Genomic DNA, 27303 nt, shown 5'->3' with positions numbered 1-27303 from the left:
CGATAGATAGCAGGTAGTCTGTGTGATTTTCTTTCCTGCGTTACAGCTGTCCACTGAAGTGGTAGAATGAAAATGCTCATTTATTCAATGCTTCCCCCTCTGGCAAAAGCACACCTCTCAGTTCCAGCCACTTTAGTCCCAATTAAGTGAGTGTTTTTTCCAGCTGCAGGAGACGTTGTGAATTCTGAAAGATCTCAGCTACTGCCTCTGAGTGTCACCATGCTGATTTTCTTGGGGGGGAAAAAAGCTAGTGTTGGCTAGAAAGAGAAAATCATTCTCTAGTCATTAAAGATTTTTCTTTATTGAGTTTTCTGGCCACTGGCCAACTAAGGTGTTAAGAGAATATTAGTCCAAGTTCAGACATTTGTACTTCATTGTAATGAGGACATTATTGTTTTGACACTTTATTTTCATTCTGTTGCAATTTAGTTGTAATTTATACATTGCACTTGTTTTTAACAGTTCTTGAGATTTTATGTCAAAAAAGGTTTATGTTTTACAACAAAATATTGTGATGCCTACATCTAAATAGAGGACTTTCTTTCCAATGAATCTCTCATCTGAGTGAATGTTTCTGAGGAAGACAGTGAAAATACCATGACAACGCAATAGATGGCATTCTCACTGACGTGACCCCAATTATTGTCAGTGAGCATCTAAATACATTTTCCACATATTTTATAATTCAGTATGCTTATAAATAAGGAGCCAGTCTGCTTTTGAATAATGAATAGCATGTAAAATTATGTTATAATTATAATTAAGACTTGTTGATAGGGGTTTGGTATTTGGCAAAAACGTCAATTAATGGACCTCAATGAATATATTAGCAAATTATTATTGTGATTATTGTACTTATTTTTAGGATATTCTCTACCTGTTGTTCTCTAAGGACAGCTACAATGAGAGGGAGTTTGTGGCAGAGAGGTAGGGGAGATTGACAGGTTGGGGGAAGTATAAACACCTTTTTTCAGGATAAAAAGTCTTATATAGTTTAGTAAGCAAAATGCAGTATTTTCCATTGTGTTTTTGAGGGAACCAGCCACAGCTACAATAATCTGTATCCAGTGAAAAACAGAAAATCTTTTCAGTGAGAAAAATAACTTCCACTTTCACTGTGTTTGAGCTTCTGCTTGTTTTTGTAATATGTGGAGTAATTCTTACTCTTGAAAAACAAACCACAAAGGGTCACCTTTCAGAAGAGACCAGGATTATGCCTGTAGTCCAAAGGGTTCAAGAATGTAACCATTTTATTTTGGGTCATTTTTAAGCTTGTGTCAAGACAAGGGGTTTTATTTTATTTTATTGAGAAAATGCTTTTATTTTTCAACTGAAATCGATTCTCCATGTTTTTTGTATTCAGGAATAAAGAAGGAAGTCATACTTAGTTTCCATTCCATTCAAACGTAAAAATATTGCAGTACATTAATGGCATTTGGCAGACGCTCTTATCCAGAGCGACGTACAGTTGATTAGACTAAGCAGGAGACAATCCTCCCCTGGAGCAATGCAGGGTTAAGGGCCTTGCTCAAGGGCCCAACGGCTGTGCGGATCTTACTGTGGCTACACCAGGATTAGAACCACCGACCTTGCGTGTCCCAGTCATTTACCTTAACCACTACAGTATCTGCCCAAGTATTGCGAGTGTCTCCAGTTGTGAACCCTGTATTGTGCATCATTGCGAATCGTGAGCTGAGTGTATTTTTACGTTCCTACTAACTGGAACAGTTGGAGCACAGCGGGAAAGTACTTTCAGACAAACTGTTGTCCATTACCTGTGTTTCGGGAGTACATTTTGACATATTTGAATTCATGTACCTCTTAATATTTCTATTTGTTTCAGGCTCCTATGCTTTAATAGATGTTTCTTAAGGGCATTACACTGAGCATCAGCTAACCTGAGCTGATCAGGGCCTGTCTGTGGGAGAGAATAAGCATCTCGCGGTTAAGGCAGCTGGCAGCGTGGCAGACACAGGTGGAATCGTTGTGGTAACTTGCGTGAATCTGGGGGCGTAAAAACTGCCCTCTATTTTAATGCCCCATCACCTGCCCTCCAACCTCAATTAAGGGGAAATTACCCCGGGACGGCAATTTCTGCAAAGGTCTTTTCAAAACTAATGAGGTGCTTTCAGCGATTCGAGACGATCACGCTCGCAGATTCAAAACAGCCCTCGTCTGAGATCAGTGTAAAATGGCTGAATCTGTAAAATGGCTGACATTTGATTTGGTAGATTATGTGGGCGCACAGCCACTGGAATGAGCTGGAAAATACCCAGAACTCTTTGCAACCCCTTCCCTTTGTGGCTTTTGTTTTTCAGCTTTTAGAGCTGTACGCCAGTGTGTGTAAATGGTAAATGGCAAGCATTTATATAGCGCCTTTACCCAAAGTGCTGTACAATTGATGCTTCTCCATTCACCCGTTCATACACACACTCACACACCGACAGCGATTGGCTGCCATGCAAGGCCCCGACCAGCTCGTCAGGAGCATTTGGGGGTTAGGTGTCTTGCTCAGGGACACTTCGACACAGCCCGGGCGGGGGATCGAACCGGCAACCCTCCGACTGCCAGACGACTGCTCTTACTGCCTGAGCCATGTCGCCCCCGCCCCGCATGTATCGCATGTTGTCACGCGGCCCCCTCCGTCCTGGCGGGAGGGTGAAAATGCCCTGTAAAGTGTGACTTTAACTCTATGAACATGCCCTGTAAAGTGTGACTTTAACTCTTTGAAAATGCCCTGTAAAGTGTGACTTTAACTCTATGAAAATGCCCTGTAAAGTGTGACTTTAACTCTATGAACATGCCCTGTAAAGTGTGACTTTAACTCTATGAAAATGCCCTGTAAAGTGTGACTTTAACTCTATGAACATGCCCTGTAAAGTGTGACTTTAACTCTTTGAAAATGCCCTGTAAAGTGTGACTTTAACTCTATGAAAATGCCCTGTAAAGTGTGACTTTAACTCTATGAAAATGCAGAACGCTGGAGGCTCTTCCTGCTGCTGGTTGCAGTTTGCTATGATCTGCTGCATACACTGCAAATTACATGAATACAACAAATCCCACAAGCAGCGAAAGTAATTTCATGAATTATTTATTTGTCATGTTTTTCTACAGTACATTTTGGGTAAAGAAATAATTAAGATTTTTTCCGTTCAATATCTGTAACAGTACTGTGGCATAAATATGACTAAGGGAAATATAATCCTTATATAGTCCTTATATATCCTTATATAATCCTTGAATTTTAAGTGATTTTATGTTGTTTTGGCTCTGTACTCCAGCACATTGGATTAGAAATTAAAGTGAATATGAGGTTAAAGTGCACACTGTCAGTGTCGACTAATGGTTGGCATTTATATAGCGCCTTCATCCCAAGTGCTGTACAATTTATGTTTCTTGTTCACCCATTCATATGCACACACACACACACACACACACACGTTGATTAGCTGCCATGCAAGGTACCGACCAGCTCATCAGGAGCATTTTGGGGTTAGGTGTCTTGCTCAGGGACACATCGAACTGGCAACCCTCCTCCTGAGCCAATTTCACCCCCGTTATTTTAGGGCACCAAAAGTAATTGGATAATTGGCTCAACAGAACAGCTAGGCTAAAAAGAAAAGTACAATACAAAACTGTAGAGTTCTGGAAGAAAATGTTATGAACATAAAATGAAATAGGAACACGCACACCTGCACTTTAACCTCATGGTCAAAATTGTGTCTCTGTTCAAATACATACAGACTGTACTGCATATAATTTGCAGGTTGCGCATGAATATACCTAGGATTTAAAATGTACTGTACATTTTATTGAAAGAAACTGTCATGTTCTATGCTCCTGCAAGTACAAGTACTGAACAGCCACTTGGAGAAGATTGAAAGGTTAAAAGGGTCATTTAAAATGAATATTTATCATTAATATTATGTTCTGACATTATCTCCATTAAATATATGCAAAAAACTATCTATGAATTTGGCAGTAGAAACGGGCTCTCTAATAATGCACCTAGAATTTTATATTGTTAAATTAATTGGACTTTTTGTTAACAACGGGGCTGATCTTCTGTTTCTTTCAGTTTCTCCATGGAGACGCAGGGCTTGTTAAAACCAGAAAACATTTTCCAAGAGACCAAGACTAATGTGTGGAGAAAAAACAAAAGAGCAATGCTTTGTTATGAGCAGACTGTAGATACAATTTCAATCTCTGGAAAAAGGTCATCAATTGTAAGAAAGTAAACTGTCCTGACCTTTTTAAATACTGCCCTTTCACTGGCTGATCCAGCCATTCCGCTGATGTGCATAACAAGCACAACAGTGCCTCTCAATTTAGTTCTGCTAGACGAGAGATTTGCTACGCTTTGCATACATTTAATATGACAGCTTTGACACCCACAGTCAGCGCAGAAGACATTTCATTTAGTGCGCACCTGTAGTACGAGATGTTTACCGCAGCTATTTAAAAAAAATGTCATGGGCACAATTATCATGTGCACCCGCAACATTTTTTCTTTACAAGCCCAGATCGCACAGGAAAACACTGCTACCTGGTAACATAAAAGCCATCATTATTGATTGTCTAAGATAGAAAAGGCTACAACCTCATGGTTCTTTATTGTACAGAAGGGGAGTCGGTTCACAGAACGTGATGTATGTCCAAAATCCCTCAGAGGGGCAGCTCCTCTGAGCAGCTACAGCTCAGTCTGTATTTGGTCAGCGGTGCAATTTTTGTTCTCTCGACTCTGTATGCCAGCAAATTGGATTTGAAATGAAGGTTAAAATGCAGACTGTCACATTTAATTTGAAGGTATTTATATCCATATCAGGTGATCCATGTAGGAATTACACCCCTTTTTACACATAGTCCCCCAAAAGTAATTGGGCAGTTGACTTCTCAGCTGCTTCTTATTAGTCAAGTGTATTCAATTGCTTCCTTGGGGCAGGTATAAGAAAGCTTTCAGCATCTAGTGTTAGGTTGGTCAACATGTAGGCCTGAGCTGTGCCAAAAGTCAAGGAAGCCATTATGAGGCTGAGAAATGAGAAAAACACAGTCAGAGATATAGGCCAAACAATAGGCTTAACTGAAACAAACAGTTTGGACATCATTAGGAAGAGAGCACTGGTGTATGTTATATTGCCTTACTGTGGAATGAAGCACTGTCCAATGAGTTTGGAGGCATTTGACCAAACACTTCAGAATTCATTCTGCTGCTGCAGTCGGCAGTTATATTATCAACAAAGGCAAGTGGCGGGCAGCCTGTAGCATAGCGGTTAAGGTACGTGACCGGGACCCACAAGGTCGGTGGTTCGATCCCCGGTGTAGGCACAATAAGATCCGCACAGCCGTTGGGCCCTTGAGCAAGGCCCTTAACCCTGCATTGCTCCAGGGGAGGATTGTCTCCTGCTTCGCTCTGGATAAGAGCATCTGCCAAATGCCATTAATGTAATGTAATGTAACCAGCACCTGTGGCAGCCTTGCAAGCTGAAACCATAACACCCTCACCACCATGTTTCACAGATGAGGAGCTGCTTTGGCTTAGGGTGGGATAGTATGAAAATGTCATGGCATGATTATCCTGACCAAATATAATCAATATAATTGATACCATTGATTATATCATCAAGAAAGTTGTTTTTAAACAAGAGGTAATCTCAGAGCCAAAAGAACAGAAATTGCACCACTGTCCAAATACTTACGGACTGCGCCGTATATCAGTCATATCATATCGCTCATCTTTGGTTCCAGCATTAGCAAATCATCGCCTGTTATGTTTTACTTGTCTCCAAAATAATGTGAATAAAGTTATACACACCAGTCCAGGCCCTACTGTTAGGTATTGTATTTCTTGGTAAAAATATGCACATTTATACAGTATTAAATATAAATCATCCACACATTTTAACCCCAACAATTGTATATTGCAGTTGTAATACTGTGATAGCAGTTTACATATTACTTAAGGGGCCCAGTGAGGCTTGACTTGGCGTGATGCAATGTTATCAAATAATGCTTTCTCCTTCAATTTGAAAGAATGAAGTGCCAGCTCTTTTGGTGTCACTAACTCGATAAATTAGCTGCAGGTGACAGTGGATGAAGCACGAGTGAGAGAATGTGAAGGGGAGTCATTGCTTCTCTTGAGACGGCGGTGGTGTCACACAGGCAAAGCCAGCCCGAGTCCCCCGCAGGCTGTTGCCTATGCTAAGTGCATTGTGTTGAGCACCGAGGGAGCCGCTCCGTGAGGCAAGGCAAGGCGGCAGTGTTTGACGGTAACCGAATTAGGCAGCCAGCAAAGTCGTTTGCTACAACAGCAGGTTGGGCCGTACATTCAAGATGTCCAGGGGCTCCGGCCTGGGCGATGCCACAAGCCGCTTATCCGCAGTGGGCTTTGTCACGGCCGGCGTGTGGCGCTTTGTGTAACAGGTGAGAAATTGTCCGAGGTGGGATTTGAACCCCGGCCTCTCACTTGTCCAAATGTCCGTTGAACGAACGTGTTACCAGTCAGCTAAAGACGAACCCGCCCCTAGCCAAGGGCAACAACGTTCTTTTGAATTTGAGGGTTACGTCATCGGGGAGTGTTGTCGCGATAACCTGCTACCAGCCTTCGCTTTCACTGCACTTCACCAGGCTTACTAGCGAACTAGCTGAGCTTAACCATGCTACATTTGCATGCTTCCTCGGGACGCTTCTATATTCGTTCAATAATATGCCGGCCACTCGTAAACAGCTGGCATCAGTGAGAGCTATTCCTCTTCTGTCTGATCAGTACCTTCTCTGTAGTTCTGTTGTGTGGGGTATAACGGAGGAACAGACACTGCTTTTCGAGCTCCGAGCATCAGAGGGCTGCCCTCACTTACGCTCAGTGACCACTCTATTAGGTACACCTGTACACCAGCTTGGTACTGCAAAACGTTAATCATGTGACAGCAAATACAAGCACATGAGCATGCAGACGTGGTCAAGACGTGGTTCCGCTGTTGTTCAGACCAAATATCAGAATGCAGGGAAGAAATGTGATCTAAGTGACGTTGACAGTGGAATGATTGTTGGTGCCAGACAGGGTGGTTTGAGTATCTCAGTTCTCTGAGGAACTGCTGATCTCCTATAAAACAAAACAAAAAAACAAAAAAACATCCAGTGAGCAGCGGTTCTGCTGGCAAAAATGTGCTGTTGATGAGAGAGGTCCGTGGAGTATGGCCAGACTGGTGAAAGCTAAGGTGACAGTAACGCAAATAACCACACATTACAACAGTGGTATGCAGAAGAGCATCCTTGAACACATAATGCAATGCGTCAACTCTCTACAGACTACAGCAGCAGAAGACCAAAAAGTCTAAAAAATAAGTTGAATAAATACCTAATAAAGTACTCAGTGTCGTGCTTTTTAGTTTTTAAGAAGTCCAAGGGTCAGGCTGACTTCGATAATTACAAGAAACTGAGAAATACGGTGCAAAAGATGATCAGAGAGAGTAAAGAGGCATTTTTCTGTGCATGTGATAAAATAACTGAACATGAAAGTAACCCAAAGAAACTTTGCCAGTCTCTGAAACAAATTGGGTACAGTAAAAGGCTCAAGACAAAGGCAAATAATATCCGTCTGAACATTAATGGTGAGCTTTCCTCTGATAGATCAAAGGTAGCAAATAAGTTCAATACTTTTTTTTACGTTGCCAAACAACTGGTCGACAGGCTGCCAGGCAACCTTGGGATGTATGTTGAAAAATCGGTAGTGCGGTAGCGGACTCATTTGGCCTTTCGATAGTTTCACAGGACAAGGTGTTAAAGCTGTTGAAAGATCTTAAATGCTCTAAAGCAACGGGTCTAGACAAAATGCCTGCCAGATTTCTGAAAGATGCTGCTGAACATATTTCAACCTTATCTCACTCATGTTTCTAATCTATCCATTAAGTCTGGTGGAGTCCCCAAAAGATTAGAAACATGCTCGGGTCATTCCTTTGTATAAGAAAGGGAGTAAATTGGAAGAGCGAAATTATCGTGCAGTTTCTGTTTTGGGAATCATATCATTACATTACATTAATGGCATTTGGCAGATTATCCAGAGTGACGTACAGTTGATTAGACTAAGCAGGAGACAATCCCCCCCCCCCCGGAGCAATGCAAGGTTAAGGGCCTTGCTCCAGGGCCCAACGGCAATGCGGATCTTATTGTGGCTACACCGGAAATCGAACCAGTGACCTTGCAGGTCTCAGTCATGTACCTTAACCCCTACGCTACAGGCCGCCCACAATCACAAGTCCTGGAGAGAATAATACATGAGCAGATTAACGACTACATTTGCAGTGCTGATATGTTGTGTGAAATGCAATCTGGTTTTAGAGAGTCACATCGACAGATTACATTTAGGTTAGGTTCATTAGTTCTATCCGTAATAATTGCACTTATGTATAATTGTTTTAGCATTCGGGGTATTCTAGCTGCCAACCGTGGTATGCTAGTTGAAAAGTTGATCACGCTAGGACTTGGAACTGTACTTTCCTCTAGAGTCTTCAATGCACTTGTCCCTGGTTCTGATTTGCACTTTATTGTATGTGGCTCTGGATAAGAGAGTTGGCTAAATGACTGTAATGTAATGTAATGTAAGGAAAGAGAGTGATTCAGGCATGGTACCTTTAGACCATGAGAAAGCCTTTGACACTGCTGTCCATAGGATACTGCTCACTGAACTAAAAGCTCTGGGTTTTAATAGCAAGGCTTGTGAGTGGATTTGGTCACATTTGACTGATAGGTCTCAAAGAGTTAATATTATAGCACTTTATGTGAGCCTAGAGAAATCAAATGTGGTGTGCCGCAGGGAAGTGTTCTAGGTCCTTTGTTATTTCTGTTATATATTAATGACATGAAGTCGGTTGCAAATGGAATATTTTTCTCTATGCAGACGACTCATCTTTACTGGTTTCCCACAATGACAAAACAGCCAGTGGAGAGCCAATTAAGTGAGTAATTTAAAAGCATTAGCAAAAGGCTGTCTGAAAATAGATTGTCTTTGCATCTTGAAAAAACTCAATCTATATTATTTGGTTGAAGAATAAGGTTGGGTAGGTCCTCAGGAGCTCAGTGTTACAGTGGGAGACACTCCGATCGAAAAATGTGTGCTAAATACTTGGATACTGGATAGATCCTTGAGTGGAGAGATCACGGGACAAAGGATTATCACCAAGGTGAACCGGAAAAACTTCTTGCACGTAAGGCACATTTTTGGATAAGGAAACCAGGAAAATGGTAGCATCAGTTTTTTTTATTCAGCCTCACTTTGACGACGCTTGTACTACATGGTACAGTAGCGCCCCTTAGGGTATTAAAACTAAACTTTGAACAGTAAGATAAACTAGTCAGGGTGGTAATGAACCTTAGCCCCAGGACTCACGTTGGCCTTTCTGAATTCAAGGAATTAAAAGGGTTGACGGTAGAAAATAGGGTAAGGCACCTGAAATTGAGACCAACACATTAGATCCAGCAAGGTAATGGGTCAACTATTTTATGCTCGTTAGGGACTCACGTGGCTATTCAATTAGAGGCAGGGCCACAGATATTGTGCAATGAAGATTTAAGACCTGTTCTGTACAAAATACCTTTTTGAACATGGCAGTGGTAGGGTGGAATATATTTCCAGCTGGGATAAAATAAAGTCAGCCTTGTCACAGATTTAAATGTGCGTGTGGGAAATGGTTATTTGACCATTTCCCACACGCAAAGAACTGAAAGAATGACTTTAAAATGTCATATATGGGTGCATTTATGTAGGTATCTGTGTTAAGTATGAGTGTATGTACGATATATATGTGGGTATGTACGATCGGAGGACAAGTTGTTGGGAGCGCCTAATAAAGTGGCCACACTCAAAGATTGGCCACTTTGTTGGGTGTGAGGGGGTTCCTGGTGAGGTGGCTGCTGGGTGGATGTGAATATGTATATATATATATATATATATACATGATATGTATACAAGTATGTATGCATGTACAGCAAGATTGTGATGGTCCAGGGTACCTTAGTCATCTGTGACTTGCTATCTTTGTCTGCCTTGAAAGAAGAGCACAACGGAAATAAGTTATCTTTTAACTTTATTGTGTTATCCCCAACATTTTTTTAATGAATATGTATTTGTCACCGTGTATGACATATATATATTGTACATATATATATATTTGTTCTGATATGTCAAATAAATCAAATCAAAGAATCGAATCACATCAAATGCTCTATGCACTGAATGCAAGTGGCAAAGTGATTAGCATGTTCAGTATGATCTCACAACAATGCAATGTTCTGTTCTGGAATAAGCAAAGGGACACATGCATCTGTCACATTATATGTAAACATTTTTTTTTTTTCACGTTCTATTTCGTAGAATTTAGAACTTTTCCTGCACTAATTTGCTCAACTTGTATCATCACTTTCATCAGGGTAACGGTATAATACAGTGGGTATGGAACTTGACTTGGAACTCAGAGACTTACACACAGTTTTGAGACCTACAGTAAGTACATGGAGTTATTTGTATCCTTACTTAACCTAAGTTACTTAACCTAAGAGCTATGTAAGTCACTCATAAAAGCATGCTAAATGTTATAAGAGCATAGGAATATGAGCATATGCTAAATTTACTCCTGGTAACTTCTCAGGACCTGGTGTGAAGCAGGGAGGGACAAATGTATCTGTAACCACAGCAACCATGGCCTACTTAAACCCATTATAATCCTGGCAAGATAAACTGAGTTCAGCCATTACAGGCTCCTGGTTGTAGTCAGATAAATATATGTAATTTATGTTCAGATTTCAGTCTACGCAATATTTAAAGCCACACTGGCCACTTATGAATGGTCCTTTACCAGGGGATAATTATGAACAAATGAACAAGAAACTGACATTATATTTAAAAAATATGAACATATAGATTAATGAGGAACAGTGGTTGTTTCTTATTACACATAATTGTCTGTAATTAGCAGTTTATGGGGGCAACTCAATCAATTGCTCCATTTACTTTACCTCTGCAAATATCCGTTTGTATGCACTCACTTCTCAGAACTGCTGCCTGAAAATACCGTTAGATGGCTGGTGGAACCTGAAAAACTGTACATGAATACCCTGTAGCGTTTTTAGGACATTTTTAGAAGAAAGGTTCAATGGTATTATTATAGACCGATAAAGTCATGCTTCGGTGGCTGAAAGGTTACAGTTAATTTTTTCCAGGCCAATGATATGAGCACCACACGAAACAGAAAACACTTGCCTCAGCGTCGTATGCTTGTGGTTGTGAACATGTGCATGTTTGTGAATGTACATATTGCGCGATTGGGTTTTGAATGCTTATAGCATTTTAGTTTCACAATGCAAACACTATTATATTATTAAAATGCTATCGCAGCCTAAGTACATGTAGGGTGGTTAAAAATGTAACTTTTTTCACTGTGTGGGAAGGAATGACGCAAAGGCTCACTGCTGTCTGTGGAAATAACCAAGGCTGCGTTTCCCGAAGCCTTCTTAACACTACGTCTTATACCTTAAGCTCTACCTTAACGTTTTAGCGTGTTTCCCGAAACGTTCTTAGCAATTATAGCTTTTGTAAGTGGTACTTTCGTAAGGTTCGTCTGGACCACTCTTAGCTACACCTTATCTATGTTGTCAGTTCAATCCGCTAGTGGCCACTACTGTTAAGGACCGCAAGCCTCTCAAATCAGCTGTTGCTCTTACATCTCAATCGGTTAAGCAATAAGTACACTAATAATTCTACAGTTGTAGTTGGCTAATAATATTACTAAAATACCACATTAATGGGACTGTTTTCATGCAAAGAATAAAATTATACATTACGAAGGATGCATGTTGCACTTTATTGAATATGTTACCTAATTGCCTTTTAAATTATATTTATAAACTGACCATTTCCCATTTCTCTCTGTGGCTGGAGCTATGTTTAACCATAGTTCTTGCTTTGTATTGTTGGACACATAGCTTATGTTCTTTTCGTGTTGGTGCCTTTTGCTTGTTGGTGCGCTTTTATTGAAAACGTCAGCCATTCAGAGAAAATTGTGAATTACACCAGTAATGTGATGGTGCTTCTGGCAAATCAACCCTGATCGCAAAGTCATTTAAAGCACCATGACGAAGATATTAAAATAATGTACATAAAACATGACATGCCGGAGAAGGTGTATTGCTAGGTGGCTGAGGTGTGTCAATCTGATATCACAAACCGTATATATAATTTGGCGAAAATATATATATACGGTTTGATCATTTAGTTAGTAAGTTTTTTATTCTATTAATAAGTTCCAACCAGTTGTGATGAATACAATATTTAGTAGAATTCATGAAGTGTTGTATTCATAAAGAACACTACTTTCTCTCATAACGCAGCCAAGCAGTCGCTGCATGGAGTGAATAATCAATCTTACAGTCGTCGATGAGCCTAGTAACGTCGCAGGTAGAAGCTATCCTTTAAGGAACCGCCTAAGTGATAGTTCGGGGAACACGCCTAGAAAAGTAAACAACTTTAGTAAGGTATACCTTTCGAGTCTTCGTAAAACGCTAAGAGAGAGCTGAAGTTGAATGAACGTTTTCCTCTCTCTGCGAGCGCTGTTTGCTGCTGGGGCACCACGTTTGCATGTTGTTTTAACGCCACCTGCAGCAGAGCTCTCATAGGACGTAATGACTTCCGTTGATGTTGCAGTTATAGTCTGAACAGCCCCACAGCACTGGTGGGCGAGAAGGAAAGTAGCTTGTGTTGGCTGAAAGAAGCGCTGGTCCCTGTGGGAGAGGCTCAAGCTTCTGTCCTAATCAAGTTCCTTCAGAGCCCGCAGCACAGTGAGATCACACTCTTCTTTTTCTCCCGCCATCTCTCTCATGTTTTTCCTGCGCTCTTCTCCTGTGAATCTGGGCTGAGCAGATGCACTCTTGACAATGACTTACATCGTTTTTTTTTCATTTAGCGGCTGAAATTCTCTTGCGTTTTTGGTGTTTATGTTTTGATTTTGTGAGAGTCTTCCCCGGTAAAGCCACTAAAGGCATAACGTGTGCGCGTGTGTGCGTGAGAGAAAGAGAGAGAGAGACAGACAGACGCTAGTGCTGGCGTAGCTATGGGAAGGATGTAGAAGAGGACACAGAATGCAAGATGTTTGATGGTATTCTCAGAAGAGTTCTTTCATTCCGGTGTAATTTTTTTTCTTCTGCTTTTTTTTTTACTGTATCAGGAGAGTATTCTCAAAGGGAAGGTAAATGCCTTTCAAAAGGAGCCCTTGATTAATTACAGAATGTTGTAATTCCGCAAGGATTTGTGTTTTTGGACTGGAAACAAATAGCATAAGCTACAGGCAAAATACTCTCTAAAGCTTCCACTGACTCACACCTAACTGTGGGGAGAAATGGGACAGGAGTCACGACCCAAACACTCGACGATCTCACAATATTTTGTTGAGAACATGATTTTAAAATTCACTTTAGTTTATGTTGCATTGTGGGAATGCATGTTAAGGATTTGTCTTGTAGGGCGGGAAAAGAAACAGTGTCCATTTCCTTGCCTTTCTAGCCCATGGGACCAGACCATGAGAGACTGACATGAGATGAGAATTATATGATTTTGGGTGACATTTTTCTGGATTTGACTTAGGATATAACATATGCTGAAGTGATTCATATGGCTATATCATTTCACAGCAGGCAGCAGAACATCTCATGATAGTAAAATATTGTTTTAACAGACTTATTTCAGCATAATTATGGACTGGATAATGTCCTTGTGTATGCAAATCTCTCTTTCAGAGAGTAGGCAGGGGGAGGGGTGGATTGCCTCTGCCTTCCAGAAATTTTTTTGCTGTGCCAGTATTCATTGAATTTCTTTCTGGCATATTTTTCAGCACACAGGGTCTGGCTGTCAAGGCTGACTCAAGCCGTCCAACCTTCCTTTCTGCGTTCATATGTGGATCATTGCTCCTCAACTAGGCTGACCAGGCATCCTCTGTTTGGACATTTCTTCTTCTTTTTGTCATCCGTCCGTTTTTCAAAATTGTTTGTTCAGTACAGCAAGCCGCCAAACAGGAAGTGAAGACATATCTCAGCAACGCTTTCATGTGTTGATACTAAATGTGGTATATGGACTCAGGACTCCTACCTGAGGATGTGGAAAACATTGGTGTCGTATCTCTTTTGTACCTCTACATTGAAAAATGCTTCTTAAAGCATTGTTTTGAGTGAACCCCATTTGCAGAATACACGCATGTCATAATCATTAACCCGATCCCGATTGTTGTCAGGTCTGCGGTACTATAGCACCATCTGTTTGTGGGTATTGCAGACAGATTGTTCAGCTAGTTGGATTGTACATTAATCCCAAATGTGTTCGGCGACCGGGTATTTGCAGTTCAAAGCATCTGGAAGTGTGTGTCTGCACACACAAAATACTTCAAATGCAATATGCCTCAAAGAGTATTCCCAACACACCTCTGTCCCACCTATCCGATCTTCAAAGTCCCCTCAATTTCATAGAAATTCCACTGCTGAAGTGATGGGGGGAATAAACCATCACAAAATGTAAATTTTCACCCCGAATGAGTAATTGACAAGTGCTGCTTTCTACGTAGTTAATGCAATTTTAGTAGGTCAGTACTGCCGACTTCACACATTCATTCTTACGTGGTGGTTTTCAGCGGTGGGTTCATCACGCGTATATATATATATATGAAAACATCAATGAGAAATCAGGCCACGGTGTCTCATGCCCGTGTCTTGTGCCTGTGTGTCCTCCCGAAACAGATTGGCCAATGGCATTCTGAACTCGGCCTTTACATGGAGAAGAGGCTGCACTCCCTCAACGTGACGGACACGCTCTTCAACGCCACCCTCACCGTCACCACCATCCTCGTGAGTACTCTTTCCCCCGAGCCGCGAGGGTCTGCCCGCCCACCGTCAGATGAGCCCGGGACCGGAGTCACCCTTTCATCAAACGTCCCGTATGCACAGAGCACATTTCATACGCCGCGGTGCAACACAAAGTGTTTCACAGTAAATTAAAAAGAACAGATTCATAAAAAAAGATACAGAGGCATTAAAAAGTATTAAAAGAAATGCATCTAAGTGCACAGAGAGCCAACAATATAATTAATACGTAATAAAATAAAAGGAAATAAATTGGACCTGCAATGCTATAAAGGTACATTGTGTCATATTTAATTTTAAAAGCATCTGAGGAGAGAACGTCCCTCAGAGCAGAAGGCAGGGGCCATAGACTCTAATGATTCCCTGCCAAAGGCCTGAGTCCTGTACTGGAGCATGAACAATAGGTTCCTGTCGGGGGATCTGAGGGCCCTGTTGGGCAGATGCCTTAAAAGTCAGATACTGTACAGTGGGTATGCTAGGGTGCTAGGCCGTGGAGAGACTTATGAACTATAAAAGAAGAGTTTTAATATCAATCCTAAAATGAACCGGTAACCAATTGAGAGCTTTTTCCACAAGCGCTATGTATCTTTCCCTTTTTAGTTAATAAATGAGCAGCTGGGTTTTGGACTGGCAGTAATTGATTGAGAGTGGATAACGACAGACCAGGGAAAAAAAGGGCATTACACTAATCAAGTCTACTCATAATAAAACATGTATTCATTTCTCAGCTCTCTTGCTGTTAAAAATGGATGTACCTTGGTAATGAATTTGAGACAATGAAAAGCTGATTTCTATATGTGCTTAATTTGTGTCTGAAAGGTAATGACAGGTTATTTAGCTGATTTGTGGCTCAGTCAAGCGAAATGGCATTTGTTTGAGTCCGGTAGAAGCACCTCTGCCTCCGGTCTGATTAAGCTGTGTTACCTGCAGTCCACCTACCGTGTACCAGCTATCCACAATTTTTTCAACTATTGAGCACTAGTATTTCATTATGAACTCCTGAGCAAAGGCATTGTCTTTCCTCAGCATGCATCCATCATAGACAAAAACAGTTCATTACAATGCATTAATGGCATTTGGCAGACGCTCTTATCCAGAGTGACGTGCAGTTGATTAGACTAGGCAGGAGCAATGCAGGGTTGAGGGCGTTGCTCATGTGCCAACGGCTGTGCGGATCTTGTTGTGGCTACACCAGGGATTGAACCACTGACCTTGTGGGTCTCAGTCATTTACCTTAACCACTACGCTACAGGCCTTCACTCCAACGCATCTTACGTCCGCCCCCAGCGGAAGGGGCTGTGGACCCATTCTGACCTGGCTTGTGTTAGGGAAGAATGCCCTTTTTTAACGTTTCACCGGTGAGCCTCGTCCACAGTAAAACAACGATAGCTATACTTGAGTTTAACTTTCGTATTTATTTGCAAAGAAATAACAGAAAGTGAGAGAGCTTACCGGCTCTCTGATTTGAATCAGACATAGTAAGACTTCAGTACTCTGACCCAGAAGGGGGGGCTTTACCAAAACAAAAAGACATGAAGCTGGCCACTAACATTTATCAGTATTTAGTAGTCTTCTGTCCTTTTGTCCTTGCTGTAAGAATGTGCTAGCGACCCCTTTCTAGGAGAAGCGGAGACATTAGGGTCAAAGGCTGTCTGTCCGCTGGGAGAGAGCCAGAGAAAGATTCCTTGTAAGCACTTAATTCAGAAAGTGGTCTAATAGTAATGAGGATTATAATGAAAGGTTATTTTTAATCATGCGATTGTCTTTATGTTAACACACGTTGTCGATTAAGAATCAATTAATAAAATGACCCTTACACTGGCCGTTGGGGTAACATCATTATGGCTGGTGGAGCTAGCAGATTAAGTTCGGACTGGCCGATATCATTGCTGCTGCCAAGCCGACTGGCCTCGGCGGGGGTCTCCACGGTGTTACGTTTTTTACATTACATTATTGGCATTTGGCAGAGGCTCTTATCCAGAGAGACGGTTGATTAGACTAAGCAGGAGACAATCCTCCCCTGGAGCAATGCAGGGGTAAGGGCCTTGCTCAAGGGCCCAACGGCTGTGCGGATCTTATTGTGGCTACACTGGGATTAGAACCACCGACCTTGCGTGTCCCAGTCATTTACCTTAACCAGTACGCTACAGCCCGCCCCATTTTTTCTTACAAAGCCACGTTCTGATATCCGTCCTTATTCTTGAACTGCTTTTTGGCCACGTAATGTGATGGCGAAAGTTGAACTGACTATTTAGCAAGAAAACTGGCTTGAGCTTTAACGGTTATCGTGTACAGCGTGCCGTGAGGCTCGAATCTAATAAATAAATCTCTTGACGACGCACAACAAACAGCGCTGTCCGTGGTTCTGAAATAACACGACTATGTTTCAATGCTGTTTGTGCAGTCGGAGAAGAGACTGGATCAGATAACAAGCTTCAAATATTTTATGGGGGAAAACTGTAAAGAAGGTATTTCATTACTGTCGTCTCTATGAGACTTGTATCTCGGCCAGTATTTTTGTTGCTTTTACTATTTTTCTATAGGGTACATAAAACTTAAAAAAGGGGGGGGGGGGGGGGGGGGGGGTAGCAAAGCCCCCTCTTTGCCCCTTGTGGTGCCGTCCCTAGCCTCACATGCAATATTTCAATGGCACATATAAAATAATTGGCTAAGAAATATATGCAAAGTTGAAGATGCTACTGAAGTACGAGTTGCAGGACTTGTATGATAATGGGCCCATCAAAATTCCAGCAGTTCATTCAGCATGCTTGCTCAGACGTCTCAGCCGAAAGCTCTCTAAAGCTATTCTAACTGCGCTGGCACATGAAACAAAGACTGGAGACAAACGCATAGATTATTCAGAAGTAACACAGATGTTTTCCAAGCTGCAGGCTGCGTTTTTGCCAAGTTACTTTCATACGTGAGCTTTGTGGCAGGAAGGGGGTTGTTTTCATGTAGGACAAGCCTACGAAATTGGGTATAAAATAGACAGATATGTAAAATGGCCAAAACAAAACAATGTTTTTATCCCACTTTTCCTTTCTTTACTTCAGCAATGCAGGGAGTCAGTTTTCGTGAACCGTAGCATATTTGTTTGAGATTAGAAATAACATAATAGCATTTCAAACCCTCTCAGCAGGGCTTTTAGTTTGTTTTAGGGAGTGAATAAACAGATGAATGGGGGAATGCGTGACATAAGTTTGTATAGTACCTTTCATCTCTTTAAAAGAGCCACAGCTCCTTATATTGAATGGTGTGGGGGCGGGGGGAACTCACCTCGACCATGGCAGTGCTTCACTGTAGCTCCTGGCTGGGAGAGGAGGTGGGTGACGCAGGGATGAGAAGGTATGTGTGATCTTGGGTACAATGTGGGTGAATGCTGGGTCTTTTCAGTAGGCATATAATGGGCACTTTACAAGTGCGCTTCACCAGACTTCTGTACTCATCAACACTTTGAAGTATGATTTCTAGTTTCCGCAACACTCTTTTCTCTCTCTCTCTCTCTCTCTCTCTCTTTTTCTCTCTATCTTCACAGTCCCCTCTTTTCATTATTTCCTTTGATGTTATCCTCTTAGCCCTCTAATCTTCCCAATCTGAATGGAACAGTGGGACTAGGTCATTCGGTCCACCTTGGCTTGGCATTGGATGAAATTTATTTCATATTTTGCTGACGGAGCTTGAAAGAAAAGAGAACTGATTAAAACAGCGAAAAGAACGATGCATGTATGATGAGATAATTAGTGGATAAGAATAAAGGAAAGAATAAAAATGGTAAAAGTGCATTGCGAATAGAGAAGGATTAGATCAGTGCAGTAAATGCTTAAAGTAATAATAAAGAAAATAAAACATGATTAGATCACAGTCTATAACCATCACTCCAACTTGCAGTAATAAATATGCTGTTTTCACTCTGTACCTGTTACCTAACCTCAGCAAACATAACCCACAAATACACACGTACACAAAAAAATATGAAACACATGCATGGAAAGATGCGTGCATTCATGCACAAACACAGAACACACAGTCACATATGCAAACCACAGTGTAATGCACACATGCAAACACTCACACACACGCGCACACACACACACACACACACAAACCAGGATGTACAAACATAGAAGGATAGAAAGGGAAGGATATACTCTAGGAGCTAAGGTGTTGGCAGACCCAACATACTGCCATTAAATTTGTTGTAAACCAGACATTAAGTTTAATGGCAGGAATGATTCCACATCAATCTAATTGGATGAATAAATATAAACAAAGAGAATGTACGAACACAGAAATGGACGAACCAAAGTAAACAAGGCGAGTTCCGCAGAGGACTGCAGGATGCAGATGACAGCCAGTCCAGCCCCCCACGTACCCCCCCCCCCCCCCTCCCCCGGTCCCCGGTCCCAGCCCTGTCCAATCACACCCTCCACACGCTCCACATCGGTCCAGAGTGTATCTGTTCGGGGCGGATAGAGGGAGGCGGAGGTCGCACTGACAGGTGCGGCCTGTCATTCCGGGGTAGCCGAGCGTAGAGGCGCGCCTGCCCCCTCCTGCCCCCTCCTGCAGGCTCGTACTGGCCTGTCAGCTGTGGGAGACCGGCTCCATCCAACTTCAAGGGAAAAGCCGTAGCAACAACTGGTCAAAGGCCTTTGGCTCTGCTTGCTAACCGCACAGCTAGCAAGCTATTAGAGACCTGGAGCCCGCTAGTCTTTTTAAGCCCTTGTTAAGGATTATTGAGAACCTATTAGCCCTCTCCCACTGCGGACACACAGTGAACCAGAGACAGATTCGGGGAGGGGAAATAACTGTCAGCAGGCGGGCTTGGTGAGAAGAGTCTGCCCTGCACGGCGAGACAAATAATGAAGGTGTGTTCTACAAAGCGGGCCACTGCAGGGGTCCTTTCAGTCCACCCAGAAGGATTCGGGTTTCCTGGGGTGCTGTTGAAGGGACGAGCTGTGACGTGCGGTGGTCTCTGAAATGGCACATCCGGCTGAAGCGGACCGTTAGCGTGTCGGTTAGCGGCCGCGTTCGCGTTCGCGCCCAGGTCTGGCCGATGCAGTCACAGCACCGCTCTCAGTGGGTGGGGAGCGTCTCGGTCTGAAGGGCATCCTCTGTCTTACCGGGAAAGGGAAGGCCCCGTTTGCCCCGTTTGCCCCAGCTGCCTCACCTGCGCTGCCCTCCACCGTGGGCCCCACAGAGAGGTGAGAGTCAATGCGTTTCAGAGGACACACGCGCTAATGCGCCCTCTTTTTAATTACCACGAGACGTTACACCGACGGGGACATGCCTACAATTACGCACGTCCGGGAGCTCCGGATTGTGAGAGGATAAATGTGTGTGTTTAAATGGGCGGGGGGGGATATGTGCGAGGGGGAAACGTAAGCTGGAAGAATGACTGCGCCAAGCCGATACACAGGTAAATACATATTTAAGCTGCCTGAAATCTCCTGTGTGGTAGGCCCTACTCCGCTTCGGTGGCTGTGTTTGGTGCACAGGGAATTGAGCTCCACTGGTGCCTTCAATGCACTGTCACCCACCGCAGCGCTGGCAAAATCCTGTTATCTGTGCTGGCACAGCGTGGCCCCAGCGCCGGTGGGCGAGGGGGATGGAGAGTGTGCGAGAGAGACTGTGTGTGTGTGTGTGTGTGTGCGTGCGTGCGTGTGTGTGTGTGTCTGTGTGTGTCTGTATGTGCGTGTGCACGTGCGCGCGTGTGTGTGTGCATGGGTGTGTGTGTGCGAAGAACAGGGAGGTCCGTTGTCACCGTCATCAGCTCCAGAGCCTGCCTGATCCTCAGAAACTTTGAGTGTGTGTGTGTGTGTGTGTGTGTGCGCGTGTGTGTGTGTGCACGGGTGTGTGTGTGTGTGTGTGTGAAGAACAGGGAGGTCAGTTGTCACCCCCTCCGTCAGCTCCGGAGCCTGCCTGATCCTCAGAACCTTTGAACAGCCCAGGGGCTGGCTCCCCATAATGACGCTGCCAATCAAAAGTGAAGTGTCAAATTTGTGTGCCCGGGGGATTTGCTCGAATTCCGCCAAATTGTTCAGCGCTTCAACAAAAGTCACCTTTGTGTCTCCGGGTGGTTTTTATTATGCGCATTTGATACCATGATTCAAGATATATGCACAGGGGATACAATGCCAAGGACGTGCAGCCAGTCTAAATCATCAAGACAGGAAATTCAAATGAGCCTTAGCCTGGGAAAGCCTCTAAATTCACCGCTAGCCTGGAGGATCACCTGCTAGACTCAGTAGTTCCATTGAGATGACTGCTTAGATGATTAACAGCATGCAAATTGATTGATGGCTGAGCAACACTTTTGTGATTGACAGGTCAGCATGATTCTGTTCTTATTTGATTGTGATTAACTGGGTCTGCCTTATTGGAAATTGGCTGCTGCATGATGGTACTGCTAAATAATAGGTTCTTTTTAAATAAACAAGCAAGTCTGCCTCTGTGCATGCTCATCAATCCACTCTGAAGCTGGCCTCTGGCCAACATTTAATTAACCGGAGCAGCCTGCTCTCCCTGTCAAATGTTGGACATCCCACACCTATTAAATGTTTCCATAAGATGTGTTTGTTCGTTTTTCTCCCTGCGAACCCCGCAGCCTGCAGTTCAGTGAATGAACGGCCTGCCGATGGCTTCTGTCTAATATGCCTAATTCAGGGGGTAGCGTCCACCAGCAATGCTCGATTGCTTCCGCTACTTCTGCTAGCGACAAAATTAGCATTTATATTATGCAGTGTAGCCATGGCTGAAGTATCCATTCAGGGCACAGAGGTAACATGCGCGGATGATTTAATGAGTTAATGACGAATGGAACAGATTTGCATTTATAGAGTGCCGCACCAAGTCTTAAAGAGGCTTTTTTTTAACATGGTGTTTTGCATTTTGTGTTCACAGCCATTTCACGCTGCCAAAATTAAGTGTCTCGTCTCCGTTTGATAAGTCTTCGGACGGACGCTCTCTCTCGATTCAGCTTCACAACTGGACTCCCCGCTTAATTTTCCTCCTGAGAGTCAGGGAGTTTCTGCTGAGGGGGGAGGGCCGAATGCTTTTGAGCACACTTTTGATCACGTTCTGGCTTCTTGTCCAGTAAACGTTCTGCAATATAGAACAAAATGAGCTCCCAACTAATCTAGGGAAGGGGTTTAAGTTCTGACCAGCTTGCTCTGACGAAAATGCGAGATTGTGACCTAATTTTTTGTGAAACCCCTGTAAGATTCAAGATTGGGATGGCCAAATATTCAGGAGAAATAGCTCTTCACATACATAGCGGTGGCTCGAATTTGAATTGAAATGTGAAATGCTCACATTCTACAGAGGTGTTCTGTGCACACCAGCATTTCACAGAAAATGAATGGAGTCAATGCTAAAAGCTTTTACATTCATTTCAAGGTTGACTGCACACAGTAAATTCTTCTAAAAGTTGAAAAAGTTGTGTGCATTTAAGGAAATGCCATGAATCCATTACCTGACACAAACTCAATCACATACATTTTTGTCGAAAGATAAAATGTCGTCAAAACTTGACTGCCGGTCTGGAAATGGGTTTTCTTTACGAAGGGATTATGTTACACATCAAAACTTCAGCCAGCATGTTTCCCCTGCCTTAGATGATAATAAGCCCTTCATCCGTGTGGATACAGTGTGTGACAGTGTGGGGCGGGTGACAAGGCCAGGTCAGCTGTGGGGATTACATCTCCCCTGATCCTCTTTGGAAACGAATGGACACTTGCCAGTAGCTCAGTTGACAAAGGTTCTCTCCATGACCAAGGGCCCAGCACTGTAGACTTGAGGTCACTTGTTTGAGTCAAGAGGTATGTTACCACAGTAGCCAGGGAGAGTAACTGGGTTTTTAGGACTGTGCCCAGTCACAGCCACAACGTACAATTCCTGACAATATATATATAAAATGTCTCCACTTCAGTTTTATACCTGTGAAAATGCAACAAATTCTTTTCAATGGAATGCCACTGCGCTGGGTAAAAAAAGAAAAAGGTTGTTTAATGGTTCTGCCCAGTCACAGCAACAATGTAATAATACTGAATGACTTGTGCAAAATATTTATGAAAATTTCTGAGCTTCAGTTGTATGTATGCATGTCAACAGGAAATACATGAACGTATTGTCAAAAGAAACAGCATTCAATACCTGGCAGAGGCAAAGCACAACAGATGACATATCTCTCCCAGGTAAACACAGGTTGCACCGTTACCCCGAGGACCTGAAAGTGGGAGTGAGGGAGAGAGTCATTAAAGCAGTGGAATGGGGGTTTTAGCCCAGTGACCTGCTCTTACCACCTCCCCGGTGTTTGTGGGAAGAAACAGTGTTATTAGGATCGAGAGAACAAGGCGCTGAGTAAAAAATAATAAGCATGACCCAATCTAAAAAGTGGTGGGGTGAGGGCTCTTCTTGGTACACTAGCATGTTCTGCTAAAAACACTGGTTTTGTGACTGGTAGCGCGGTGAAAATGTTTAAATATTTCATAAACATTTGGCTGTCATATCGCACAGGGTGGTAGGGTTTCAGTGGGAATGGTAATGGCACCATTAATGTGGCATTTGCAGTCTGCCTGTCCTGGACGTGCGAGAAGTGTGGCTCTCCAATGTTTACACTGCTCAAGAGGAGGCTCTGAAAAGAGGATATTTTGGGTGCTCATTGTGACCAGTGTTCAGTTGCGATTAGACATTGGTAATTGGGGCCAAGTTCACTGCCAAAAATCAGTCAATCAGTCAATCGATTATCCATATTTTATTCATGGAGCACATTTTACATTTTAATTTGTCACAATACCCTTCACTGTAAACCCTAGCTTAAGTCCCACAAAGCCAGCCAAAGGTGACTGAATTGGCATGTTGACATAAAACTTTGGGGGATCCAGAAACAAGGGAGGCAACCTCTCCTTCTCTGTTCCGCTCACGGTCAACTCGAAATGGGGATGAGATGGGACAATGACCGCCAAAATAATTCAGTCATATTACTGTGCAGAATGCAAAATACTTTCATGGCATAGGCCTTAACTGTCAGGCATTTTCCCTCTCAGCGTGGTTAAGGTACATGACTGGGACCCGCAAGGTCGGTGGTTCATTCCCCGGTGTAGCCACAATAAGATCCGCACAGCCGTTGGGCCCTTAAGCAAGGCCCTTAACCCTGCATTGCTCCAGGGAAGGATTGTCTCCTGCTTAGTCTAATCAACTGTATGTCGCTCTGGATAAGAGCGTCTGCCAAATGCCATTAATGTAATGTAATGTAATGTAATGAAGGGGGGACGTGGACTATTTTTGTCTATGATGGAATGCATGCATTGCTCCAGGGGAGGATTGTCTGCTGCTTAGTCTAAATCAACTGTGAGTCACTTCGGATAAAAAGCGTCAGCCAAATCACACGTACCGTAATGTAATGTAACGTGATGTAGTCTGTAAAAGGATGACCCAGTTCAGTATTCTTTGCAGGAGAACCCTTACGTGATGCTCCGGCCCAACCACCAGGAGCTGGAGGGGAACGAGCGCTACGAGGGGTTCTGCGTGGACATGCTGCGGGAACTGGCCGAAATCCTCAAGTTCAACTACCACATCCAGCTGGTGGGCGACGGCCTGTACGGGGTGGCGGGGGCCAACGGCTCCTGGACCGGCATGGTGGGAGAGCTCATATCCCGGGTGAGGCCCCGCAAGCTGCCAGGCCCCATCAGTGAGCCAGCCAGCCAGAGAGCGTTTCACAAAACAAAGCAAGTGCCGGTGGCCAAAAAAAAAACTTCAAACAAGTAGTGTGCTGTCACCCTGGGGGGCGGGGGGGGGGGGGAGGAGAGAGACAAGAGTGAGTGCACTTTATGTACTTTATTCGGTTATGCGCAACTAGTTACGCAAGCTGTGTGTTCACTGCTAACTTTCAAGCCAAGGGTTTTTTTATGACTCTCATGCTGTGAGCACAATTCTGCAAATTCAGAAGGGATTAAGGATGAGACTCGCACATTGCAATACTCAGCTTACTCAAAGTTGGCATAAATCCATGGATATTTATATTATGTTTCCACAACAGTTATAGTATTTATTTATGTATTTGAATTTCCCCATTTTTCTCCCAATTTTTAATATTGACTTGTGCCTGCCGAGTTGCTGTTATACTTCTCGTAACACTACAGCTGAAGTACATGCTCTCCTTTGATCCTTTGATGCCCTATTTACAGTGAGCACAATACATTTGGCACAATACTTTTTTTCTCCCAATTGCGCTTGACGTCGGTTGCAGGTTGTCATCGATAGGCTACTGATTTCACAAATGTATCCTATTTCTAATCATAAGTTTATGAGATATATTATGACATGGGAGACTGAGTTTCATTTTTCATATATAGCTATGTATTTAGACCATGAAACACATACTTAGAACCCAGACTTCAATGCTACTTAGTTTGCTTATATTTCGCTTTTACCACTCTATTTAATCGGGATCAGTATACCGAAAGTATCGTTCCTGAAACATCCGCTTTGACTCCCTATTGCAGCGGTACCCTAATGAACGCAATCCAACTTAAACCCCTCTACCCCGAGCGAGATGAGAGGGTAGTCATGAGCTCCCGCTGTAAGCCCTTGGTCACAGTCATAGTTAATGACATAGCTGACACTAAGGCTTGCCGACAATCTACAGCAAGAATATTTTAAATACAATCACTAAAGCTAATCTGCAAATTTGTGTAGAAAACTGTAATACTTCATTTAAAGTCAATGTTAAAGGCAAACAACACAAGCTATTTCTCCCTCCTGTGTTTTCACACACACACAAAAATCAATGCCCAATTCTCAGCCCCGCCTACACCACCATGATCATTCTGCCTCATGTCTGGTTGGTCGTTGGTAGCTTTGTAGCTAGTTCCATTTCCTGTGATGAGCTAAGAACGCTGTTCTAATAAGATTCGTAAAACGTCTGCTTTAGTAGCCGCTACATGAGCCATTTAGCTAGCTATTTAACTGACGTTACTCGTGTTTGTATTTAGTTATAGTTCGTAGCTAATAAGCAGAAGCATGCATTCATTGTCATTCTTCTATTTTTATCAGACATATAAGCAGTAGTTCTGTGCAGTGGGACCCAGCTGGTGTACAAAACATAATTTAGTTAGCTTATAACACAGCAGCTAATTAATGTTACTGTTACCGTTATTAACGCTGACCAGCCACTTGATTAACGGGTTAGCCGCCAAGGTGAATCTATCACAAATCCAGTTCACCGCTGCAGTAGCCAGTCCGTGTGCATGTTTGTTTCATAGCATGTCTATGAGTGCAAATGTTAATTGAATACAGGCCCAAGTCTCACACTTGCTGCTGCAGGGCCCAGTCTTTTCCCAGTGATGACCACCATTACTAACTCGGGCACTGTGGAGCCCAACTGCACTCTTTCTTTGAAAGTGATACTTTTACAGCCAGTGGTGATTGGATGGATTGCATATGTCATCAGGCACAACAATGGATGTGCAAATGGCTGGAGGTCACTGCATGGCTGCAGACAATGCTCTTGAGATTATGTGCTCTTTTTTTCCCTTGTTGAAAATAATGACGTGCCTGGCCAATTTGGGTGACGGCGTGTTCTGTGTGAAAGAGGCATTGTGCTGCAATCACTGCCGTGTCCCGCCATGCATTGCACAGGACTGAAAAAAAGGCATTGATTTAAATGAGGAAAAAATGACTGTCTGGAGGCTTGTGTCTGCATACCATCAAAAGAAATACAAGTCTGTTTTCTGCACTGGACAGTGCTGCAGGGCATCGAGATGTGTGACCTATCAGGAAATGGAGGAAGACTTCATCTTGACCCCGAGATTGCACTCATTTTGGAAGCTGTAGCCATTTTAGGATGGTAACTTTAGAGGTGGCGATATTAATTCTGTAATCTAAAGTAAAGATTGCCTTTCTGTGCTTGACCTTGCATGCAGCAGACTGCTGGCATACTGTAAATCCACAGCAGGGCGGCTCACGTTGAAGAATAGCCTTGCAGCACTGTAACTCATTATTGTCTGTGGAGGGCTGGCGGTAGTGAGGTACAGAGCCAAGGGGAAGGGCACATAAGTACAAAGTTGGAGTATTTCAAACTGCGAGCACCACTTATGTCAATTGCCAGGACCAGACAATCAGTCTAGAATATGAAGCATCACTTTTACTTAAAAAGACAGTGAACAGCCTACTTGTACGAAAAAAGGCAAATTACTGTTTTAGAAAAATACATCCTCCTTTGCGAGTACAGTTTCTTCCGTTTCATCCTCTGTCGTGCTCAAATGCGTGCCCATAGCTGGGAACTGTAAAATAACTGTTTACTCTGAAGTTCACTACTTGCCTTAATCATGTAAAAGTACTGTTTACAGTTTAAGCACCACTGTTGGTATGAGCATGGTGTTTCGAGCATGAGGATAAAATCACAGAAGCCAT

General features: G+C 43.1%; 1 protein-coding gene across 1 annotated transcript in view; it reads left to right on the top strand.

Annotated features, from left to right (window-relative positions):
* Positions 1–27303, top strand: part of LOC133132519 (glutamate receptor ionotropic, kainate 4-like) — a 192702-nt gene that overhangs the window by 137605 nt on the left and 27794 nt on the right. Inside the window, exons 12-13 of the mRNA XM_061247979.1 lie at positions 14770–14877; positions 24346–24549. Of these exons, the coding sequence (XP_061103963.1) occupies positions 14770–14877; positions 24346–24549 (312 nt within the window). The remainder of the gene's footprint in view (positions 1–14769; positions 14878–24345; positions 24550–27303) is intronic.

This window comes from Conger conger, chromosome 7 (assembly GCF_963514075.1).
Source record: "Conger conger chromosome 7, fConCon1.1, whole genome shotgun sequence".
NCBI classification, from domain to species: domain Eukaryota; kingdom Metazoa; phylum Chordata; class Actinopteri; order Anguilliformes; family Congridae; genus Conger; species Conger conger.
The sequence above is the reverse complement of the archived record's forward strand: the minus strand, read 5'-3'. Positions and strand labels throughout refer to the sequence as shown.